The sequence below is a fragment of the Anabrus simplex genome, chromosome 1, assembly GCF_040414725.1.
Source record: "Anabrus simplex isolate iqAnaSimp1 chromosome 1, ASM4041472v1, whole genome shotgun sequence".
Classification (NCBI taxonomy): Eukaryota; Metazoa; Arthropoda; class Insecta; order Orthoptera; family Tettigoniidae; genus Anabrus; species Anabrus simplex.
In genome coordinates, this window is record NC_090265.1 from 415,829,131 (window position 1) to 415,851,737 (window position 22,607).

Genomic DNA, 22,607 nt, shown 5'->3' on the forward strand with positions numbered 1-22,607 from the left:
TCTTTTAGCTGTGTTGGTTTTTGGGGCATAATTTCTGTTTTTTCAAATGATATTTTGAGGCCAATTTTATTTGCAATGTTTTGAAGTTCTGATATCTGGGTTTTTGCTTCTTTTATGTCCACTGCTAGTAATGCTAAATCGTCAGCAAAACCCAGGCAATTTGTTTTGATTTTTCGGCCAATCTTTATTTTGGGGGGACATTTTCTAAACCATTCCCTCATTACCATTTCTAGAGCACAGTTAAATAATAGTGGTGAGAGCCCATCTCCCTGCCATAGTCCAGTTGATCGAGTATTTTATATGAAAGGATTGCTTTTACTTGCGCCATTCCTACTGACGTCATTGTAATGACCTATGTTCATTTCAGTTGGGAAAACCACTAAGACAGCCATTCTGAGGATGTAAACAGGCAGGTGGAGAGAGAGTGTCTGCCATTATAATGAAATTCTCCAACCTGATTGTGACTGATGGTAGGCAAGCGGGATTACCATTACAATGAAAATTCCCTAATCCAGTCTTCCTACGAGAAAAGAAGTTTGGTGATTTCTCCATCGCATTTCTATGGTAACGTTAAGAGCTATGCAATTTAATACAGTCTTGCTCACAACGTGTCCACTACCTAACCTACAATTGAATCGTGCAGTCGAGTAAGGAACTAAGTCAAAATCGGCCATTTTCATTTTATTGCCTCATTTACCTCACATAACCAAGCCCTATCGTTTGGTAAAGGAAAGAAATAAGTCAGCCTTCTCCTTGTGGGAGAAACAGTAGATGGACATCAGGCATATTGTGAAGAAACGCACTAACTTTTTTTGTTTTTGAACCGAGTGAGTTGGCCATGCTATTAAGTGTTGCATAGCTCTGAGCTTGCATTTGGGAGATGGTGGTTTCGAATCCCACCGTCGGCAGCCCTGAAGATGGTTTTCCGTGGTTTTGCTATTTTCACACAAGGCAAATACTGGGGCTGTACCTGAAGGCCACGGCGGCTACTTTCCCAATCCCAGCCCTTCCCATTCTTATGTTGTATTTCTTTCTGCTGCTGCTTTAATTTTTTTTTTTTTAAGCATACGATTGTATTGGTTGACATCCTGCAAAGCAAAACCATAGATATAAGACGCTGCAAGTTCGAAATTGAAAATTGCATCGAGGCTGGTGAAAAACTAAGACACGAAGAACTACTTCTTGCTTGCATAGAGAAAGCTAACTCTCCTAAATTCTGCGGGTGAACCTAAAATTACACTAAATTGAGCAGGAACACAGAAAATTTGGAGGCTTGCACAATTCAGTTTGTTTGGTGGAATTTTCTTGTGTGACTATTTGTAGGGCTTCGTTGGTGGCTACGTTTTTTATTATTTCTTTTTATTGTATGGGTATGTTGTTGTAAGCAATCTCTACGTCAGTGATTAGTTGTTTTATGTTGTTTTTGGTGTGACATTCATGGCAATTGAACTTGAGCCCTTCTTGTTTGGAAAGGTAGTGTTTGAACTTTTAATTAATATGGGGAGAAAATTAGCGAGTTTGTCACAGTTATTGTTTTCTGGTTTGTTGGCTAGGTTACATATTTTATTGTCATTAGTGTAGGATGTCCATTGAAGGCATTGCCAAAAGTTGTGTAGGTTTAAATGGACGCATATAATATTTTGTTGATATTCCTGTTTCTTTATGTATGTAAATTAAATTTTTTTACTGATCCATAATAAGCCTGATAGGGACGTTGATATTTTAGCTGAAGTTGTTGTGGCTTTAGCTTTTATGGGTATGCACTAGTGATGAAATTGTATTCCAGCCACCATTCTGATGGTGTTTTTTTTTTTAACCAAGAGGACTCAAACTGGCTAACTACGGTGTCAAACCATATACAGTAAAATTCACGCCTTAATGATCAATTTCCACCTGGCGGGCTGCTATTTTAAAATATCTAATAGCTTTATTTGTTCATTTCTGTAATAAATTCTATCCTCAATATTAATTTAGGAAACAGATTTCTTAAATTTTGTTGTTCTTTTTTACCAAATTAATTTTCTTTTTTGCCTTCTTATCTTCTTCAGTTCATTATTCCCACTTACGTGGAGTCGCTGCTGCAGATCACTCTCCTTTTCGTTTTATGGTCCACTGTCATCTCTCTGAGGCCTCTTTTCTTCATACACTATCTTATACAATCTATTCACAGTCTTCTTGGTCATCCTGTTCCTTTTCCCTGGTGGCTTGGTGGTGGTGATTATTGTTTCAAGAGGATGTACAACTAGGCAACCATCCTGTATAAAACACTGATCAGAGAGGAAAAATGGAAGGAAGCCGACACTTTGAAAAATAAAGGTAAGGGCAGCGAAGGGCATGAAATAAAGCCTCCATAGGTCTCGAGTGCTCTAATACCGTCGGGTCAGAAAAGCTCAACAGTTGACCAACAGAGTTCGAATAGAATAGATGAAAGTGAGGAGCCTGGCACAAATAAGTGGAAGCAATGCCAGGACTCAGCTCAAGGTCCTGTGGTGGCCAACCCACGCTCCTAAGTTGGGAGCCCCTAGGGCCCCTTTTAGTTGCCTCGTATGATAGGCAGGGGATACTGTGGGTGTTATTCTATTGCCCTCACCCACAGGGGGAACTTATCTCTTGCTTCTAACTTATTCTTAATTTTTGACATTTAACCTGCCCATACAACCTGATCCCAGCGTCTTTTACTTTTTCTTGAGATTTTCTCATACATTTCATTTCTCACTTTATTCATTCTTATGCATCCACTGGCAAACCTTAACATTCTCATCTTGGCCACACTCAGTTTTGTTTTTTAACTTTCTTGTCAACTTCCATATCTGCTCCATAGAAATTAATTTTAATATCACACAGATAACAGTATTCTAATGTTCATCTTCATTTGTTTGATATGCACCTATGTATTTCATGGTTTCATCCATCATGAAATATATTTCCTTTGTGTAATCAGAACTAGTACTTGCACGTATGTTTTACATTTCAGTTTTTTTGTTTGTTTTTAGACGCCAGTTCGACAATGTAAAGAGGGTGTTCAAAGTTGTGGAAGACTTACCTGGCTCTATCCTTCAGAACATAAAAACAAATTTCTTGCTTCCTGATGAACTTGCAAGGTAAAATATAAGTCCAGTTTGATGGATGAACTTCCTTCTTATGTGGAATTGTAGTATTGCATTTTTGTCACTTCCCATATATAAATTTTATTGGAGTATTTTTTGTAGTGTGTATATGTATTTTCTGATGTGTTACTTCTGTTATTGCATTAAATTATATGAGGTATGTTCAACAAATAACTAACATTTGAAAATACAGTATGCGGCAAAGCAAACGTGCTCTGAACATCAAGATATGTCATTATAACCTGCAAGATGACAACGGCAACACGTATCTTTGTTGGTGCAGCATATGTTAAAATGTTCACCCTTGCGTCTCGCTCATTGTTCATAGCTGTCCTGTTGATTGTCAAACATGTTGATGAACACAGGTTGCTGCAAGGATACAAAAATTGGATGTATCTTCTCTTGTTTTTCGGGAACATTCTTAGGTGGGTGATCTGACCGGAAAATTGATTCTTTCAGCATTATGAATGCCTGCATGAGTGAGGTTAGCATTGTACACTGCCACTTACTGGAAGAGCTAAGACTGAATTTGCACTGTATTTTCAAAGGTCGGTTACTTTTTTAACAGATCTCTTGTGTGTGTATTTACTGGCTGTTTCGTAGATGCTTAGATATAAAGTACAGAGGTGCCAACTATTACGGATTGTCCGTAACGATTGCAGATTTCACTTTGCGATTACAGCATTACAGTCGGAGGGGAAATTAGTACGGAAAAGCAGCATTGTCATGATAAAAATTAATTTCTACGAAAAAAAGGAAAGAAGTAAAAAATGTTCAATCTCTTAGAGCATTACTGGTCAACCCTCCTCGTTTCAATGTTTGTAAGTTGGCAAAAGAACATATTTGGCAGTTATTTATTCGTCACTTCCTTTTGTTTCCCACGAGCATTGTGAAATCATGGCCAGCTACATATAGTTGGGCCCACGAGAGCTGAAGTCTGACATACGAGCGGCGAAAGCAGTAACTACGAAGCACGCTGTGTTGTCATAGTTACCTCATTCTGTGGCATATCACCCTTTCATACAGGTTGAATATTTAATCAACTATGTTGGCCTAATGCAATTCAATAAACTTTCACCCGTTCCTAAGCTCGTGCTAATAAATCCGGCATTTGAGACAGAACACATCATTGCCAATAAATATGAGATTTCATAATCACTAAACTGACAATAACCTCAACAAATGCACATGTTAAATAGAACTGTACAACTAGCCACAGATTAACTTATAAAAAGATAAACTAACAACGAAAATAATATCCAGGAAACAAACACGTAAATAATTACATAAACCAGCAACAACTTACACAGATAACACAGTACCACTCCGAATGATATCATAATTATTTTTTTTAAAGACAATTTTGCTCAAAGCATTGATACTTTGTCAATATATGAATTTTTCATCTAAACAGTGTTATGTGGCTGAAGATGTTAATAATATACGAAACATGTACCACGTTTAACCAGTAGGGTTGCCTTAAGCAACTAATGTATCGACAAGGTGGAAAATAAAATATTAGTTGTGAATAAGCCAACCCACATGGTGATAGCTTCCTTAAATATGGCATCTCTATTATCATTGCCATAGCAACAGACCCTTTTCGAGCAACGTTAGTCAACCTTTTCTTGCCGGTGGTGCTAAACGTCAGACTTCAAATCTCGTGGGCCCAACTATAGATATACGCTGCTCTCTTAGCTAGAATGACGCATCAAGTCGGCCGTAAAGTAGACCCTACTCCTTGCTCTGCTGTTCTCCAGTGCGCGCATTTGGCTCTCTCTCTCTCTCTCTGTAGTGTGCGTAGAACGAATGGTATGTTTAGCTCGTTTCAATTCTAATTATCCTAGTTGTTGAGTTGAAAAGAAGTGATTGGTTCTGTAAAATGAAATGGAGCAATTGTCATATTGCATCTTCTTCTAAGAAGACAACAATTTACAGAAATATCGAGACGGTTACACAAAGGAATGGCCATACCTATAGATCCGTTTCTATGTGTTTTGACTTGACAGTTAACCGCCTCGTACTTCCTCTTCAATTTAAAATCACAACCACCACTGGAAGTCAGACGGTGGTGCCAAACTAATACGAGAACAAACAACTGATTCCCATCACACAACACGAACAGAAATGAATATACTCGAATATAAGTCCGGAATCAATTATTCTTGGCAGCAACATGCATAACTGCAGTCTCAGATAAAATAACAATATCATCGGCAAATCTCAAGGTTTTGATTTCCTCTCCTTGGATTGTGATTCCCTTTCCAAATTCCTCTTTGATTTCCTTTACTGCCTGTTCTATGTAAATATTGAAAAGGGAGACAAACTGCAGCCTTGCCTCACTCCTTTCTGGATTGCTGCTTCTTTTTCAAAGCCCTTGATTCTTATCACTACAGACTGATTTTTATACAGATTGTAGATAATTCTTCGTTCTCGGTATCTGATCCCAATCACCTTCAGAATCGTAAATAGCTTGGTCCAATCGACGTTATCAAATACCTTTTCTAGATCTACGAATGCCTTGTACGTGGGCTTGTCCTTCTTAATTCGATCCTCTAAGATCAGACGTAAAGTCAGGATTGCTTCACGTGTTCCTACATTTCTACTGAAGCCAAATTGATCTTCTCCCAACTCAGCTTCAACTTGTTTTTCCATTCTTCTGTAAATAATACGTGTTAAAATTTTGCAGGCATGAGATACTAAACTAATGGTGCGGTACTTTTCACACCGGTCAGCACCGACTTTCTTGGGAATAGGTATAACAACATTCTGCCGAAAATCGGATGGGACTTCTCCTGTCTCATACATCTTACACACTAAATGGAATAACCTTGCCATGCTGGTTTCTCCTAAGGCAGTCAGTAATTCAGAAGGAATGTCATCAATTCCAGGTGCCTTGTTCCTAGTTCGGTCTCTCACAGCTGTGTCAAACTCGGACCTCAAAATTGGGTCTCCCATTTCATCAGCATCAACAGCCTCTTCATGTTCCAGAACCAAATTATCTTACATCTTTACCTTGATACAACTGTTGGATATGTTCTTGCCATCTTTCTGCTTTGTTGTCTTTCCCTAGAAGTGGCTTTCCATCTGAGCTCTTAATATTCATACACCTAGATTTCCTTTCTCCAAAGGTTTCCTTGATTTTCCTGTATGCAGCATCTACCTTTCCCAGGACAATACAACCTTCGACATCCTTGCACTTCTCCTTCAGCCATTCTTCCGTAGCTACCTTGCACTTTCTATCCACTTGATTCTTTAATTGCCTGTATTCTTTTCTGCCCTCTTCATTTCTAGCATTCTTGTATTTTTGTCTTTCATCAATCAAGTCTAGTATCTCCTGAGTTATCCACTGATTCTTAGTTGATCTTTTCTTCCTTCCTAACATCTCTTCAGCAGCCCTACTGACTTCATTTTTCATGACTATCCACTCTTCCTCTATTGTGTTTCCTTCAGCCTTTTCATTTAGCCCTTGTGCCACATGTTCCTTGAAACAATCCCTTACACTCAACTTGTCTAGATCCCATCTTTTTGCATTCTTTCCTTTTTGCAATTTCTTCAACTTCAGATGGCATTTCATGACCAACAAATTGTGGTCAGAGTCAACGTCTGCTCCTGGGAAAGCTTTGCAATCCAACACCTGGTTTCTGAATCTCTGCCTAATCATAATGAAGTCTATTTGATACCTTCCTGTGTCTCCAGGTCTCGTCCATGTATACAACCGTTGTTTGTGGTGTTTGAACCAAGTATTGGCAAGGACTAAATTATGATCAGTGCAGAATTCAACCAGCCAAGTTCTTCTTTCGTTCCTTTGTCTCAATTCGAATTCTCCTACTGTATTACCTTCTCCTCCTTGGCCTATCACTGCATTGCAGTCTCCCATCACAATTAGATTCTCGTCGCCTTTTACATATTGTATTAAATCTTCTATATCTTCATATATTCTTTCGATTTCCTCGTCATCCACTGAACTAGTAGGCATATAGACCTGCGCTATTGTGATGGGCATTGGTTTGGTGTCTATCTTGACAACAATAATTCTTTCACTATGAGGATAAGGCTATGGGATAAAAATATGTCAATGCTGGAATAGATGAAATGCGAGAAAATGAAATGAAATTTCTACTCGTCATCTAGGAGAGCTTGCGTTGTTGATAGATTCAGTTTCTCTTAAGGAAGGAAAAAATAAGTCCTACAAAGGGAATACACCACTTATTTCTGAGTCACTGTTGGCATTGTCATCGTCTGTTGAGGTTTCACTCTCCTGGGGGCCGATGACCTTCGATGTTAGGCCCCTTAAAACAACAAGCATCACTCTCCTGGCTATTTCATCCACCACATAAACTGGGTGCTAGGGCTTTTTGTTTCACAAGGTGCACGAGTCCCCCCCTTCTTTATGTTATAGCGAACCGAAATATTGTGCTCTTTCAACAGCTCAATCAAATCAATATTTCTAGCTGCCAATGTTGGTGCTTTGTCAAGACTGACCGAGTAAAGTGACAAAGACTGCAGAAAGAATTGAGCACACACAGCCGAGATCACGTGGATTCAGGAAACAACAGATCGACAACACTGGTAACCGGAACTAGAGTCTAACGCGTTCAATCGGAGCGATCACTGCCTAGGATTGGCTGTTTATTAATTCACTTAGCGTCCGCCAAAACGCGGCGCTCAAATGTCAAGTCGAAACTCATAAGAACTGAACTATACTTGCTTCACGTGTTAGTGAAAACCACATGTTCTGCAGTGTGTTCATGTGCTGCAGTGTGTTCATGTGATTTCTCTGTAGCTCACTGTGGACGAGATGATTGCAGAAGAGACATAGAATCAAAGAAACATCACACATACAGTGAATCAAAATTACAAAACCAGTCTGTTTCATTGTTCTTTGTAAAAAGTAATGAAACTGCAGTGACAAATGCCGAATTGCTCTTCGCATCATTTCTTTTGGAGCATAATATTCCGTTATCAGTTTCAGACCACGCTGGAAATTTATTTAGATCATGTTTCCCGACTCTAAAATATCTCAGAAATATGGTTGTGTGAGAACTAAAACCTCTGCTTTAGTTCAATACACGGCATCTGAGGCAAAAAAGGAAATAAATTAACTTTTGCAAATAACTCCTTTTTCTTTGGCTACTGATGGTAGTACGCATTCAAATGCAGTTAAACTTTATCCTATAGTTGTCTCTTTAATGCTCAGAGAGGCCGAATATCAATTCTTCTGTTGTCATTGTTAGAGAGTACCGACAATACAGGTGAGGGAATTTTCTCTGTTATTAATAATGAATTGTCTTCTTCAGCCATTCCATGGGAAAATTGCATTTCTTTTTCAACTGACAATTCATACACAATGATAGGGGCAAATAAAGGTGTTGCCAAATTAGTGAAGGACAGGCATTCTTTTGTTTATGTCCTGGGTTGTTCATGCCATCTCATACACATCTGTGTACAAAAAGCAGCTGCCCAATTACCAGTCAATGTGGAGAACTATATGGTTCACTTATCTTGATAGGAGTTCTAAAAGGCAAAACACGTTGAAAGTTTATCAGGCTGTTTGTGGCACAGAGGGTCACAAAATTTTTAAATATGTCAGTACCCATTGGCTCTCGCTTCTTCAGTGTATTAATAGAGTTCTTGAGCAGTGGGAAGCTTTGACATTCATGTTTTGTAATGAGACCCACCATAAAAATGAGATCACCAAGCAGTTTGAAACTGCAAAATCTATCATACAAGACCCAAACACAAAACTGTTTTGCTACTTTCTTCAGAGTACACTTCCTGTCTTTAACTCAGTGAATTTATTTCTGCAACAAGATGCTCCAGCCATACATCTTCTTAGGAGGAAACTTACTGGTCTTTTAACTGACCTATTGTCAGCCATGTTCTATTCAGTCAGAATCTCTCTTTTGAGTGCTGAATTCAAGAGGAGGAGACACCAGAAAGCCAATGAGGACTTAGTAATTGAAGCAAAAGCCAGGGCATACTTGAAAGATAATGGCTGTGATGAAGAGATTTTTATAATAAGAGAGTTTTATATGGCAGCTTGCAGTTACATTATCAGGAAATTTACCCTTAATGGTGAATTTCTTCTCATCATGCCAAAGTTGTAGACATCTCTCTCAGAATCAAGGTTTCCTGTTCATCTCTTGAATATTTTGTTTGAAGATTCCCAAGTTTGGTCAAGGAAAGTGAGCTTGACAAACTTGAAGAGGAATTTGCATTTTACCAGTGTGATACTTCTCCTGAATATATTGTACATGGACCTAACATTGATGTGAACTGGGGCAACATTGCAGAACTTAAAAATGAAAATGGACAAATTACATATAAAATCTTAAGTAATGTTGTACTGTATTTGCAATACTAAGTGTACCTCACAGTAACTCTCCCACAGAAAGAGTTTTCAGTGTTGTTAGGAAAAATCAGACAGGATTCAGGCCTACATTAAATACATCTACACTGGAATCATTTATGGTTTTGAAGACGAAAATGTCATCTCAGGGGGAAGTATATTTCAAGAAAAGCTACACGGAAAAGCAGCTGCTGGGTGCAAAACAAGCTCCAAAGAATTTTTTATCGCAGAACTAATAGGTAATGGGCAAATTTTATTGTGTAATATGATATACTTTAGAATAGATTGCTGTAGGAAAGGGCAAATGAACTGCTTTGTCTTTGACTCGTAAACGTTTTGAAGGGGGGGGTGCATGAGATAAAAATGGGATTACTGATAACCCACTTCAAAGGTTGGCACCTCTGAAAGTAGTTCATCGAATGAAGAAACAGGCTTTCTATAAAACTGAAAGAACTTACCTGGATACATCCTATGTTCACCGAACATGATATGAAACTGTCCTGTTGAAAGACCCTTTGATAATGTGGGAGGAGTCCATGAATGTCTCTTTTCAAGAAATCGTTGCTTATGAATTTCTTCTATCAAAATAAATCCCACAATACAACTGATCTGCAGAGTCAATTTTGAAAGTGACCTGCTCAATATTAGCATTTTAACTGTTCATTTAGAATAACCGAGTGCATTGATCGCTCTTTGAAAGCCGCTTTTTGACTGTCACGTGTAGTTTGCACATTTTATGGGGGGTTTTAGGTGGCCACACAGCGGTGTTTGAACAACCCATTCTACAGAAGCTGTCGCCTGAGGATACGTTTGCCGTCTCAACTTTACTAGTTGTGCACCATTTCTTGCAACAGGTGTTCTACAACAACTTTTTGATGATGAATTTTTCTCCGCATCTTCAGAAGAAAATCTCATCTGTTCATGAGCAAGACTTCCCTAATAATGAAGGTTTGAATTTAAGAATGCTTTGCCACTGATCTATAGTAAATGGTATTCTCGTTCGTCACGAGATGGCTGGCTCACTGTGCACTAGCCTTCCGAGTGGGAGGTGATGACACTATCTGAGCTCCAGTAGTATGATGTTTCTTGTTCCATCGTATGTGCATGCGAAGTAAACAGCAAGGTCATCAGACAAATCTGCTACTATAGAAGAAAGGAAAAGAAGTGCTGTGAAAGACTGACAGGATAAAAGAACAGAATAGAGAAGATGGAAAGAAAAGTGTGCAGCAGAAAAATGGGTGCGAGTTACGGGGGAGGAGTGGGGGGAGGAAGGACGTAGGTGGAGGAGGGAGGTGGATAGAAGGACATTCTACCATGAGGTTGAAGACACGGGAGTGAAAAGAAGTAAGAATAAACCGTAACAGGTTTATACGGGTTATGAAAGCATGACCCATAGCACATAGTGTAGAGTGAACCATCTAGTGATGAGGAGAGTACGGATTTGGAAAACACAGAAACGAAATAACAATAATGTAAGGACAGGGAAGAGAACTACTTGTGTAAATCCATAATGGCTGGTAACCATGTATTACTTAATTGATAGTCAGTGTCCCTGTTGAAATTGTAAGGATTTTTACACAGCTTCCCATATAATCCTAGACCTGTAGTGTTTAGTGGGGTAAGAGCTCAGACATCATGGAACATGTCATCATGATCTGTTGATAGGGCATGCTCAGCTGTTGCTGACTTGTCTGGCTGGTTGAGACTGATATTTTGTTGGTGTTCCTTGATACGAATACCAATGGACCGGCGTGTTTGGCCAATGTATACCTTGCTGCAAGTACGGGGAATTTTTGTACACTGCGGGGTGCAATTTTGGGGACAATTTGTCCTTGTTTTTACCTAAACTGTGAGCAGTTTTTGTGATGTTGCCAAACATGGATTTTGTATTGTGCTTGGTGAGGACCTTGGCAACTCAGTCTGTGATATTGTGGATGAAAGGAAGATAGGCAGTTCACTTCACGTCTTCATTCTGTGAATTTTGCTTAGTCATCCCTCTGGGATGCAGGGCTGTATGAATCTGTACAGCATTGTAACCATTACACTTGAATGTGATTTTGAATGCGTCTATCTCCTCCTGGATATTTGATGGCTCACAAATTTGTTTCACCCTCATGGTGAGTGTTGTGAGAATGCCCTGTTTTTGTGCTAGATGGTGGTGAGAATCTACATGGAGAGAGCGATTTATGTGGGTAGGCTTGAAATAGACAGTGTGCCCTAAGGAGCCGTCTGGTTTCTTTCTTACTAGAACATCCAAGAAATGAAGGCATCCGTCCAACTCCATGTCCATAGTGAATTCAATTGAAGGATGCTGCTGATTTGGTGGTTTAGAGACAGGTGAAGTTTCTCAGGACCTTCTGTCCAGACCACAAATGTATCGTCAACATACCTCCACCAAATCATCGATTTGATGGGTGCTGAAACAATAGCCTCTTCCTCAAAATGCTCCATTAAGAAATTAGCCACTACCAGCAAAAGTGGACTTCCCATAGCCATACTATCTGCCTGTTCATAAAATTACCCATCCTACAAGAAATAGCTCGAAGTCATGCAGTGGTGAAATAGCTTAGTAATGTCCTCAGGGAACAGATGCTCAGTGAGAGAATGACTGAGTCATTTGGCACTGTAGTGAAGAAGTACTCCACATCAAAACAACTCCAGAAGTGCATTGGATTGAAGGGTTATGGTTGATAACGTATTCACTTACTATAGTGTGTCCCTAATGTATGATTCAGTACGTTCTATATGTGGCTGAAGCAGTTTGCTTAGACATTTAGCCAGAGCACACGTAGGGGAACCTATCACACTAACTATTGGTCTGAGGGGAATATCTTTATGGATTTTTGGTAATCCATGTAGCCTTGCTGGCAGTGCGGCCCCCGGAGTCAGCCTCCTCTTTTGAAATTGGGGACGGCCTTAAGAGTTTCACAGTGGTGGTGGACACAGGAGTGGTAGGGTCACGTAAGCTCAGTCTGTAAGCAGGATCTGACAACATGGCTGAGATCTTGTTCTTATGCAGAACTTGATTACCACAGTTGCAGTACCCGTATCAGCTGAAAGAATGGTCACTTCAGAATCATCTTTGAGTTCCTTCAGACCTCTCCTCTTGCCGTTATCTTGCAAGCAGGTTAAATAATTTTGTATCTACCGAGCGGGAATCCCGCTGTCGGCAGTCCTGCAGATGGTTTTCCGTGGTTTCCCATTTTCACGCCAGGCCATTGCTGGAGCTGTACTTTGGTGAAACTCAAGATTGCTTCCTTCTTGTCCTATCTCATCATTGCCATAAGACCTATCTGTATCAGTGCAAGGTATAATAAACAGCAAAGAAATAAAGGTATCTTATATGGACTGCAAATATTTCATATAAACTGATGAATTTGAATGCTGAGAAACATGTCTGGTTCTTTTGTTTTGTACAGAAGATATGTAGCAGTCGTCTTCATCGCCTGTATGCGGTTTGAGACAAGTAAACGAAAGTTGCAGTATCTGTCATTTCGTGACTTCCACCACTGTACACAGTCTATTATGCTCCATTGGACTTACGGTGAATCATCTCCTGAATACAGCGAGACAGAACTTGATCGAGAATTTCTTCTGGACCTTCGAGAGTTACGAATCCTGTTAGACAAGGAGAAAGAACATAAACAGTAAGTATAAAAACTTGCTTCAAAAGTATGCACCTGACTAATTTATTGTCTCCATATGTCAACTTTTGATAATGAGTGGTTGCCACGCTACAGCTATGGATAAATGAAAACATGGTTAATATGAAAGTAGACATTCACATGATAAAAATTAGGTTATTTAAAACTTACGTCAATGAAAATCCCTCCAGCTCTAAAATCATTCACTGCGAGAGGTTATGAACTGTTTCATTAACAAAACCTAAAACTACTAACAATATCATTGTGTCACTATCAAAGATTTTACACCGTGCTGAAATAGTCTGTAGACATTTTAATTTTTTTTAACAGAGTTCTCTGAATATTGAATGTATAAAGAGAATCTGTGTAACATTAATTTAACACTTAATAAACTGTCTTCTTCCTTTTCTAAATAATCCAACAAACCGTCAAGATAGTTAAGGGCTGTTCCATATGAAACCTTTTTCTTCATATAAGGGGCGATCAAAAAGTTTCAGTTTGATGGCCGTACAGTTCTGAATCAGGATGCTAGTCAGGCAAAATTACCGCTAGCATGGAGGCACTCATCCTACCGACACACCAAGTTGAAGATCCCCGTGTGATAAAACACAGTGTTCTGTTGTGTGAAGAAGTCCGTAACCGCCTGCTGCACATACTCTTCCGAATAAGCGTTGATTCTTCAAGGCCTTTTTGAGGAGACCGAAGGCGTGATAATCGCATGGGGAGAGATCAGGACTATGGGGTGTTTGCTTGAGTGTCTCCCACTTGAGTTGGTGTAACTTTTGCGTGACCAGCTCTGAGTCTTGTGTCGAAACACGACCCGCATATAACTTGGTGCACCATTCCACAATGGTGGTTTTCGACAGACATGCTGTCCCATACACAGTCTTCATTCTCCATTGGACGTCCACCGGTGTTTGTCTTTTGGCAACCAAGAACAGAATAACAGTAGTTGGTTCTGCTTGGACGCTTTGGTAATAACGTCGCCATAGTTCACGTGGCCACGTTTAATGCATGCAAGTCGGCACGACATGACTGCCTTACCAATCCCTTTGCTTACATGTCCATGCTTATATATCCGCATCAGAGTCGCACTACGTTGCATGTCCACTGCAGCAACGCCCCCAAACGGAAACTTTTTGATTACGCCTTACAGTTTCATCCTCTCCTTCACTAATGCTGCCGCTGTCACTCCCCTCTCTATAAGCCACTGCACATTGTCACCATCGCTCAACATCTCAAAGTCTTGTTCTCACAAATCACAATCAAGCCATTGTCCATATCCACTTGTTCACCACCAGGTATTTGTTTACACTTTCAGCCAGCTTGGCTGCCATTACATCATCTTCTGTGAATCTATGGAAGACATCATGATCAAATTAATTTCCTCCATGATCTTTGCAGTGATATCAGTTTTACAGATTCCCATGCTGCTACAATGTAATAAATGACATCAAAATCATTAACTGCTTACAAAACCAGTCAAATACTTTCCTTTCTTGGAATTTTTGCAGCAAATTTGACTTGTAATTGCTTTTCATACTGGAAATTACATCTTTATCACATGTTTTTTGCTCCCTTGGTACATATTGTAGTGCTAGTTGTTTAATAGTTGTAGCTCTTTATAATTTCTCAGTTTTCATTTTCTCTTCAATCCTATGAACTTTCCTTTTTATGCTTTAATCGTGATATTTTGCTCACTCTGTGCACACTAAATTCTACAACAGACCAGATATAAGGTGACTGAAATATACCCAGCATAATGCCACTTTGTTTATGGGGGAGGGTAGAATTAATGGAGTCTAAGGTTAGTTCACATGTGTACAAAACATCTTGCATGATATCGACTTCATATCCATATTGACAGGATCAATTTTACAATACATTACGAGAAAAAAAGTTTTTATTATTTTGGGACTAGGCTATTTAATACAACTGATATAGTTTTGATTAGGTGGAACTTACTTTAGGGGACCTTCATTGAAATTAGGAAATCATCAACATGGAATATGAAAATCATACATTATGATTAAAATTCTGCGGTTAATCTGCAAACCAGTTAATCCACACCTGGATGATAGAGCTAACTGTATTTCTCTTCGATAGAACTGTTAATTGATTCTGTTACTTCTCCATCTAAATAAGCAATTTCTAATTCATTAAATTGTTATCCCTCTAAGTGCTAGAGCCACTGTGAGCGATCCTCAAAAAATGAGCAAAACTTGCTAGCATCGCTCTGAGAGACGCTTTGTTTCTTTATTCCTCGAGAGGCTTCTAGACCGAAAATGGCGCCTGATCTTGGCATGACCATTAAAGAGAGTTCGAGCTACCCTGTTCTGGCTGCATATTTTTGTTTTCTGTCTCAATAAACTCGAGCAATGTTTAAAATTCCTTGACTTGTTTACATGCAACTCTTAAAAGCATGGCACTGAAATGTAGGAAGTTTTGTTAAAGAGAGGAGGAAATTGAAGAACTAATGATTCCAGGAAGTTTTGTAGAGCCTGTGGAGGATTGTCCTGGTCAGCATTCCTTTTTTCTCAGTAACTATCAGTATCAACATAATCACTATCAATATCACTTGCTTGGTTATGTACTGTCACATTCCACACAGGTATTCGTTGTTTGAGGCAGAATCGGCGCTTGGTTCATCACATAAAAGACCAGAATCACTGTCGACTAAGTCCGAGTGCACTTGACTCGTCAGTCGTTAGCTATACGGCTGTTTATTTTCACCGATGTCATTTAATTGTCTTTACTTATGTGCTTACTATACTAAACAGCACAAACAATGATGGGTGGCGCAGACAAAGACGAAAATAGAAGGATAATACGAACTACAGATTTGCCACGGTTGAGAGAAAGCAATAGCTGCCAGTAATCCTTACATTAGGTTATGTTTTGTTTCATTTGTATATAATCATCTCTTAAGATCACTTCGGAAGTTCTAGCCGTTGAGGATATTCAGCTACAAACCTCCAGTATACAAGATACTTCGAATATATAGGCAATTTTTTATGGAATTATATTCACACCTATGCATATTTGAACGAAGAAGCGATGTGAAACCAATAACAATGTAAACTCTGTAAATAATGGATTCTCGTGTCTCGATACATTGTCAGAGATTGTAACTCCACCATACCTCATTTATTATTCCGTGTCCTCCTCTTCATCGCTCGTATCTGCATCTGATGAAGATTCTTGCAGGTTGATGAATACGGGTTTCAAGACATCTATAATAATCTCTCGTTTGAAGTCATCTTCTTGAATGGTTTCAGCATGCCGAACATAGTCCTTCCGTGCCTTTGTTGTAATACTTGCAATAGCTTCGTGAACTAATTTCTCCGTGTCTGCAAGTTTGAAAGTAGTGTTTCTTACTCCCACGAATCCCTTAACCTGAGATCATACGAGTTCTGTCGGATTGTGCAGGCAATGATACGGCGGCAAGCGCACAACCCTATGACCATGCTCATGAGCGACAGCGTCAAGTTTGTAATATATTTCGCTCAACTTATTCATTTTAACCAGTTGCAACAACTCCACGTGTGTCTGTGAAGCGGAGTGTGAAATTGACTTACTGGATAGCCATGGTACAATATCAGCCTTCTTACTGTTTGTACTTGGTGCTTTAGCCCTTATAACTGAGTGATAGCTAGTATTATCCATCGCAATTATGGATGCTGGAGCTAGATAGGGTTCAAAGATGTCGTCTCTAATAATCTCCCGTTTGAAGTCATCTTCTTGAATGGTTTCAGCATTGCAAGAGACTTTCAACATATAGGCTATTTTTTATGGATTTATATTAACACCAATGCATATTTGAACGAAGAAGCAATGTGAAACCAATAACAATGTAAACTCTGCAAATACAGTGGAACCTCGATTCTCTGTTTTTGGAGGGACCACGAATTAATAATGTACAACACGGGAAAGTGTAAAATCCGGGAATGAATGAACCATGAACAATTTGGCTAAACATCACAAAAATGAAATATGTATAAGTTACTTATAATCTTAAAAACGCCCCGAAACCAAACCAGACTACAGCCCCAATGGGCCTTCCTCCTGCCAAGCAACCGCCCTCGGTCCGAAGGCCTCCAGATTTCGCGGTTACGCGTGCTCAGTGTGATGAATCCTCTCAGCAGTTATTGCTGGCTCTTTAGACCGGGGTTGCCACATCACCATTAAATAGCGCCTCAATTAAAAGTAATCGTAGAATGACTGAACCTAGAACCAGCCCTCATTACCAGGTAAAAATGCCTGACCTGACCAATAATCAAACCCGGGTCCTCCAGGTGAGAGGCAGGCAAGATAGACCGCGGGGCTGGCTTCAGACGTTAATTACCAGTGCGGGCGAGTTGGCCGTGCGCGTAGAAGCGCGCGGCTGTGAGCTTGCATCCGGGAGATAGTAGGTTCGAATCCCACTATCGGCAGCCCTGAAGATGGTTTTCCGTGGTTTCCCATTTTCACACCAGGCAAATGCTGGGGCTGTACCTTAATTAAGGCCACGGCCGCTTCCTTCCAACTCCTAGGCCTTTCCTATCGTCGCCATAAGACCTATCAGTGTCGGTGCGACGTAAAGCCCCTAGCAAAAAAAAATTACCGGTGCGCGACTTAAAAATCTCGAAACTTTACATTCAATTTTACCGGGGAAACTTTGTCAGTTTCCTCTGAAAACGTCGTCAAATTCCTTTGAAAACTTCTTTCAGTTCAACAACTTTGATCAGCCAAACTCTTTGAAAAATTTAATACCCGTAACGCCAAGCCAAACAACAACTGACCACAAGTAGTTTTTAATTCTCTAATGTAATAAAATAAAAGCACATTAGATACAAGAGCGTCCAACATGATGGCAAAATCTTTTTTTTTTTAACTTCCATTGTAATTTGGTCACCGGTATACTGTTCCTACTTTATGGAAATCTTGTGGCGTGCAAATTAGGCCTACATCGACTTTTAAAGGTTATGTTGAACTCGAGAATATGGTTTCGAATGTATCAATCCTCAAGTTCTCGAATGCATTATATTCAATTCTGCCCGTCAGTGATCACAATCAAATTGGAAGGAGAAAAAATATCATTAACACTTCCGAAATTACGATTATTCGCGACCTTGAGCTCAGCTGGAAAGCGTGCTCGCTGTACAAGTCGGCACAAGTGCGAAATGATACAAAGTTTTCAAATGTGATGTGTGAAAAAAACGACTATGGTTTTTATAACATTTTAACACAAAGACTTGAAATTCCCAGTCTTATATTAGGACAAAAGCAGTAATAGGCAATCCCAAAACCTCCCATGGCTTTACGAACTGGTATGTAAGGTGCAACATCTGTTCTGGTCTCGATAACATAATCGTATATGCTAATATTGAAATACTAAATTTGTGTTACTTACGAAGGAGCAGTTTCGATTCCTGACTGAAAGCCCAGTGACTCTACAGTGCCTAAGGGAAATGCCGAACCCTGTTCGGTGATATACTCGAAAAAAGTTTTTAAAAAAAACACATCTAACCCTGGACATAATGTAGACGTTCTGCAAGTACGAACATTTGACAAAACTCGTTCCGTCTTCAAATAGAGCTGTCGAAATGCACTCTCTGCTTTATGATTTCCGAATATTCTCTAAACAATACTACCTGAATGCGATGCTAAGATGATCCTTTATGCAAGTTCACCGCCGACCGCTTTTTCAGTGCAGTACTTCCTCAAATTATCGCAATGACGGGACGTCAACACCAAGATCCAAAAGTATGCCGTAGCCGTCCCTTTGTAAAATACAGTTTCTTGAAAAACACGTAATCGAGGATTTAGCATTGATGGAAATGAAATTTCTGGACGGTTGATCCGGGAAATCGTTTCTTTGAGGAACGGATAATGCGGGATTTTTACGTGATTTAATAAGGATGCTCGCGGGACCACGTAATTTGAACGAATAATACGGGAAAACTTAGTTTCCGGGAACATATAATCGAGGTTCTACTGTAATGGCTTCTCATGTCTCGATACATTGTTGGAGATTATAACTCCACCATACCTCATTTATTATTCCGTGTCCTCCTCTCTATCACTCGTATCTGCATCTGATGAGGATTCTTGCAGGTACATGATTACGGGTTCCAAGACGTCTATAATAATCTCTCGTTTGAAGTCATTTTCTTGAATGGTTTCAGCATGCCGAACACAGTCCTTCCATGCCTTTGTTGTAATACTTGCAGTAGCTTCGTGAACTAATTTCTCCATGTCTGCAAGTTTGAAAGTAGTGTTTCTTTCTTCCACGAATCCCTTAACCTGTGATTTGCTTATTTACTTATGGTTTCAGCATGCTGAACACAGTCCACCCATGACTTTGAATCACTCAGTAAATGTCCCTGCATTCATTTCACTGTGATAGTCACTATTACTCGTTTAGACCTAAACACTAATTTGCTTTGAGGAATTAATCCAGAAACAGCGGAACCAGCGTGACAAATTATTAAATGACCGCCCTTACCAGTCGGAACTTTCAGACCCCCCAAGCTATCATTCGATTTCCAGCAAGTACTTCTGGTATGGTTTTGATTTACCCAAGTTTCTTCTGAGTAATAAATTTGGGCCTTTCCTTTTTGCCTAATTTGATGCATTGTCCTCAAGAATACGGCCTTTGCAGCAGCAATATCAGAACGTTCCATAAGGAACTTTCTTCAGTCATTACACTTCATGCATCTGAAACCCATACCCTTTAATTTATATAGCATTGACATAGTACTTCCCTTGAATTGCACAGATTCGTCTTCCCCCATAGCCTTCACCAATTTCTTTGCCATTGGAAATTCACCTGTAGCATACATGTCGTTTATTTTGCATCTAAGAACGTCTTGATTAAAACCATCTAAATTCATCACAGTCTTTTCATGTTTGTGATGTTTACCTGGTGACTGTAATAGTACACTACCACTTGCCTCTTATGAACATTTACTTTCCTGAATTATTCTCTGTACAGTTCCAAGGCTAATACCACACACTTCAGCTGTTCGTTCCTGTGACTTGGCAACGTCATGAATCGGCATGCCAACATCTGATTCTCGCTTTAAAGTACTTATATACATTAAACACTTGCTCTCTGGTTTGGTTATGCAGAACCTTATGCTTATGCTGTTCATCTTCCATGATTTAACACACGGATTTACAGTTAATGCCGCAAAATAACAAAGATTCACTTCCTACAAACTTTATATTGAGTAGTTACCTTGCCGTCATAAGCTTAAAACGTTAAGTGAGCTGATTGGCTTTCTGCAAGCTAATGACGTAACTGCGAAGAAACTCGCTAAACTGGGCCGTCATTCTTCATGCCGTGCAGTGTTTGTGTATTTTTTCAGTATGCTAGATTTTTAGAATTGTAAGATTTTTGACACCCCTGCAGATATTTTTTAAAACAAATAAAATACATTTCTTGGTTCGTGTTTTATGTATGTGTGGCCTCTAGTGTTCATTTTTACCCCATTTGTAAGTGTGTGGTAATAGAAATAATAAAATTTTCTGAATTAATTATTTTAATTAATTTAATTAATAAAGTGAAGAATACATTTCATAATGATCCGAAAATTACCCTGAATTTCGATTACTATATTTTGCACTCTCTGATTAAGTTTCTCTTTCATATCTTTAAAAAGAGAGGAATTACATTTCTTTCTGGAAGCCTACATTTTACATTAAAACAACCTGGCACTTTTAGACTTCACTTTTACATTTTCAGCTGGCACTAAGTGTTAAATGGTGAATCTTGTTGTATGCTTATCATGAGCAAAACAAAACTTAATGAAATACTTTCGAAAAACTAAAGAGCAGATTGATTCCAATGCCAAAGACGACACACACACCCAGTCTCCAAGGCATTGGAATTAACCAATGAAGGTTAAATTCCTGACCTGGCCAGGAATTGAACTCAGGACCCCTAAGACCAGATGTCAGTATGCTAAAAATTTAGCCATTGAGCTAAACAATCCAGGATTGATTGGCATGAGAGGAATTTTATGATAGTACGATAAGTTTGTTGTGGTTTTAGCTGGGTCTTTTGACATTTCTTCTGACACAAGGCACCCAACAAGTAAATATTACTGGATGTAAAGAAAATAATACAGAAAACAATATGCCCTTATTCCAATTTCACAGAGTGCCAGAAATCAGGACAAGGAAAAGAAATGATGTAGTAAGTACTTTTATACCAGCTTATTTAGTATAGTAACTATAATGAAATACATAAAACATTTTGATTGTTTACAGATATTTAGTTCTAAAACATGACACTGCTCTTGCTCTTGTAGTATCAAGGATGATTAATATTAGGAAAGAGCCACCTTGCTAGGATGATATTAAGCCTTTTAGTGCCAGGTGAAAATATAAAGGTGAAGTCTAAAAGTGCTAGGCTGTTTTAATGGAAAATGTAAGCTTTCAGAAGAAATGAATGTAACTCCTCTGTTTTTAAAGATATGAAAGCAAACCTTTAATCACAGAGTGCAAAACATAGTCGTCTAAATTCAGGATGACTGTCAGATCATTATGAAATTTATTTCTTCCGTTATTAATTAAAGTAATTTATTCAGGAAAATAAAGTTGGAAAATTTGATTAATCCTATTACCACACACTTACAAATGGAGTAAAAACGAACACTGGAGAGCTCACATACGCAATACAAGAACTGAGAAATCCATTTTGTTTGTTGTAAAATTATTTGCAGGGGGTGTCAAAAATCCAAAATTCTAAAATCTAGCATATTGAAAAATAACACCAACAATGGCAATCACACAAGTAAATACAGTTAAATGATGGACGTGAAAATAAACAGTCGTATAGCTAATGATTGGTGAGTCGAGTGATAAACTCTCAGTCTTCGTGGATAGTGATTCCAAACTTGGTGACAAATCAAGTGCTGATTTCGCCTCAGACAATGAATTACCTATGTTTGGATTTCTTCTCCTGATTTAAGCGGGATACTCCCGATTTTTCATTGTTCTTCCCGATTTTCAGAGCAGTTTCAATAATTTTCTTATTATTTTAAACTCCCACGCGTTTCCACGTTCTATCGATATATGGCTGAGTATGACTGGTCGATAGTAGTTCTAATAATCACAACTGGGTGGCAGTACGGGGCACAGTAGCCAGCCATGTGCTCCTCTTTGGTGTATAATACTCAAATAGCTTAATAATAGGAAGTGGAAGTCGCAAGGGAGTAACCTAACCTCAGAAGTAGCACACCATAGACGTCTACCCGGAGCAGGACCTGCGTAAGTGCTCGTGTTACGTCACGTAGTAGTGCTTCTTGGTTGTATGTCTTAATAATTGTTTTGGCCAAAATGTCAAAAAAGAAATATGATGCAGACTTTAAAAGCACTTGTAGGGAAGAGTTTCCGTGTTTCAGTGAATCCAGGAAGGGACCAACGTACACATTCTGTTCTATACAAAGATGTGATTTTTCAGTTGCTCATGGCAGGAAGTGCGATATACTGAAACGTGCAAATGAAAAAAGAAAA

The 22,607-nt window shown here is 39.1% G+C and overlaps 1 protein-coding gene across 1 annotated transcript in view; it reads left to right on the forward strand.

Annotated features, from left to right (window-relative positions):
- Fibp (acidic fibroblast growth factor intracellular-binding protein) overlaps positions 1–22,607 on the forward strand; it is a 64,538-nt gene that overhangs the window by 15,707 nt on the left and 26,224 nt on the right. Inside the window, exons 4-5 of the mRNA XM_067143876.2 lie at positions 2,994–3,101; positions 12,879–13,106. Coding sequence (XP_066999977.1) covers positions 2,994–3,101; positions 12,879–13,106 — 336 coding nt within the window. The remainder of the gene's footprint in view (positions 1–2,993; positions 3,102–12,878; positions 13,107–22,607) is intronic.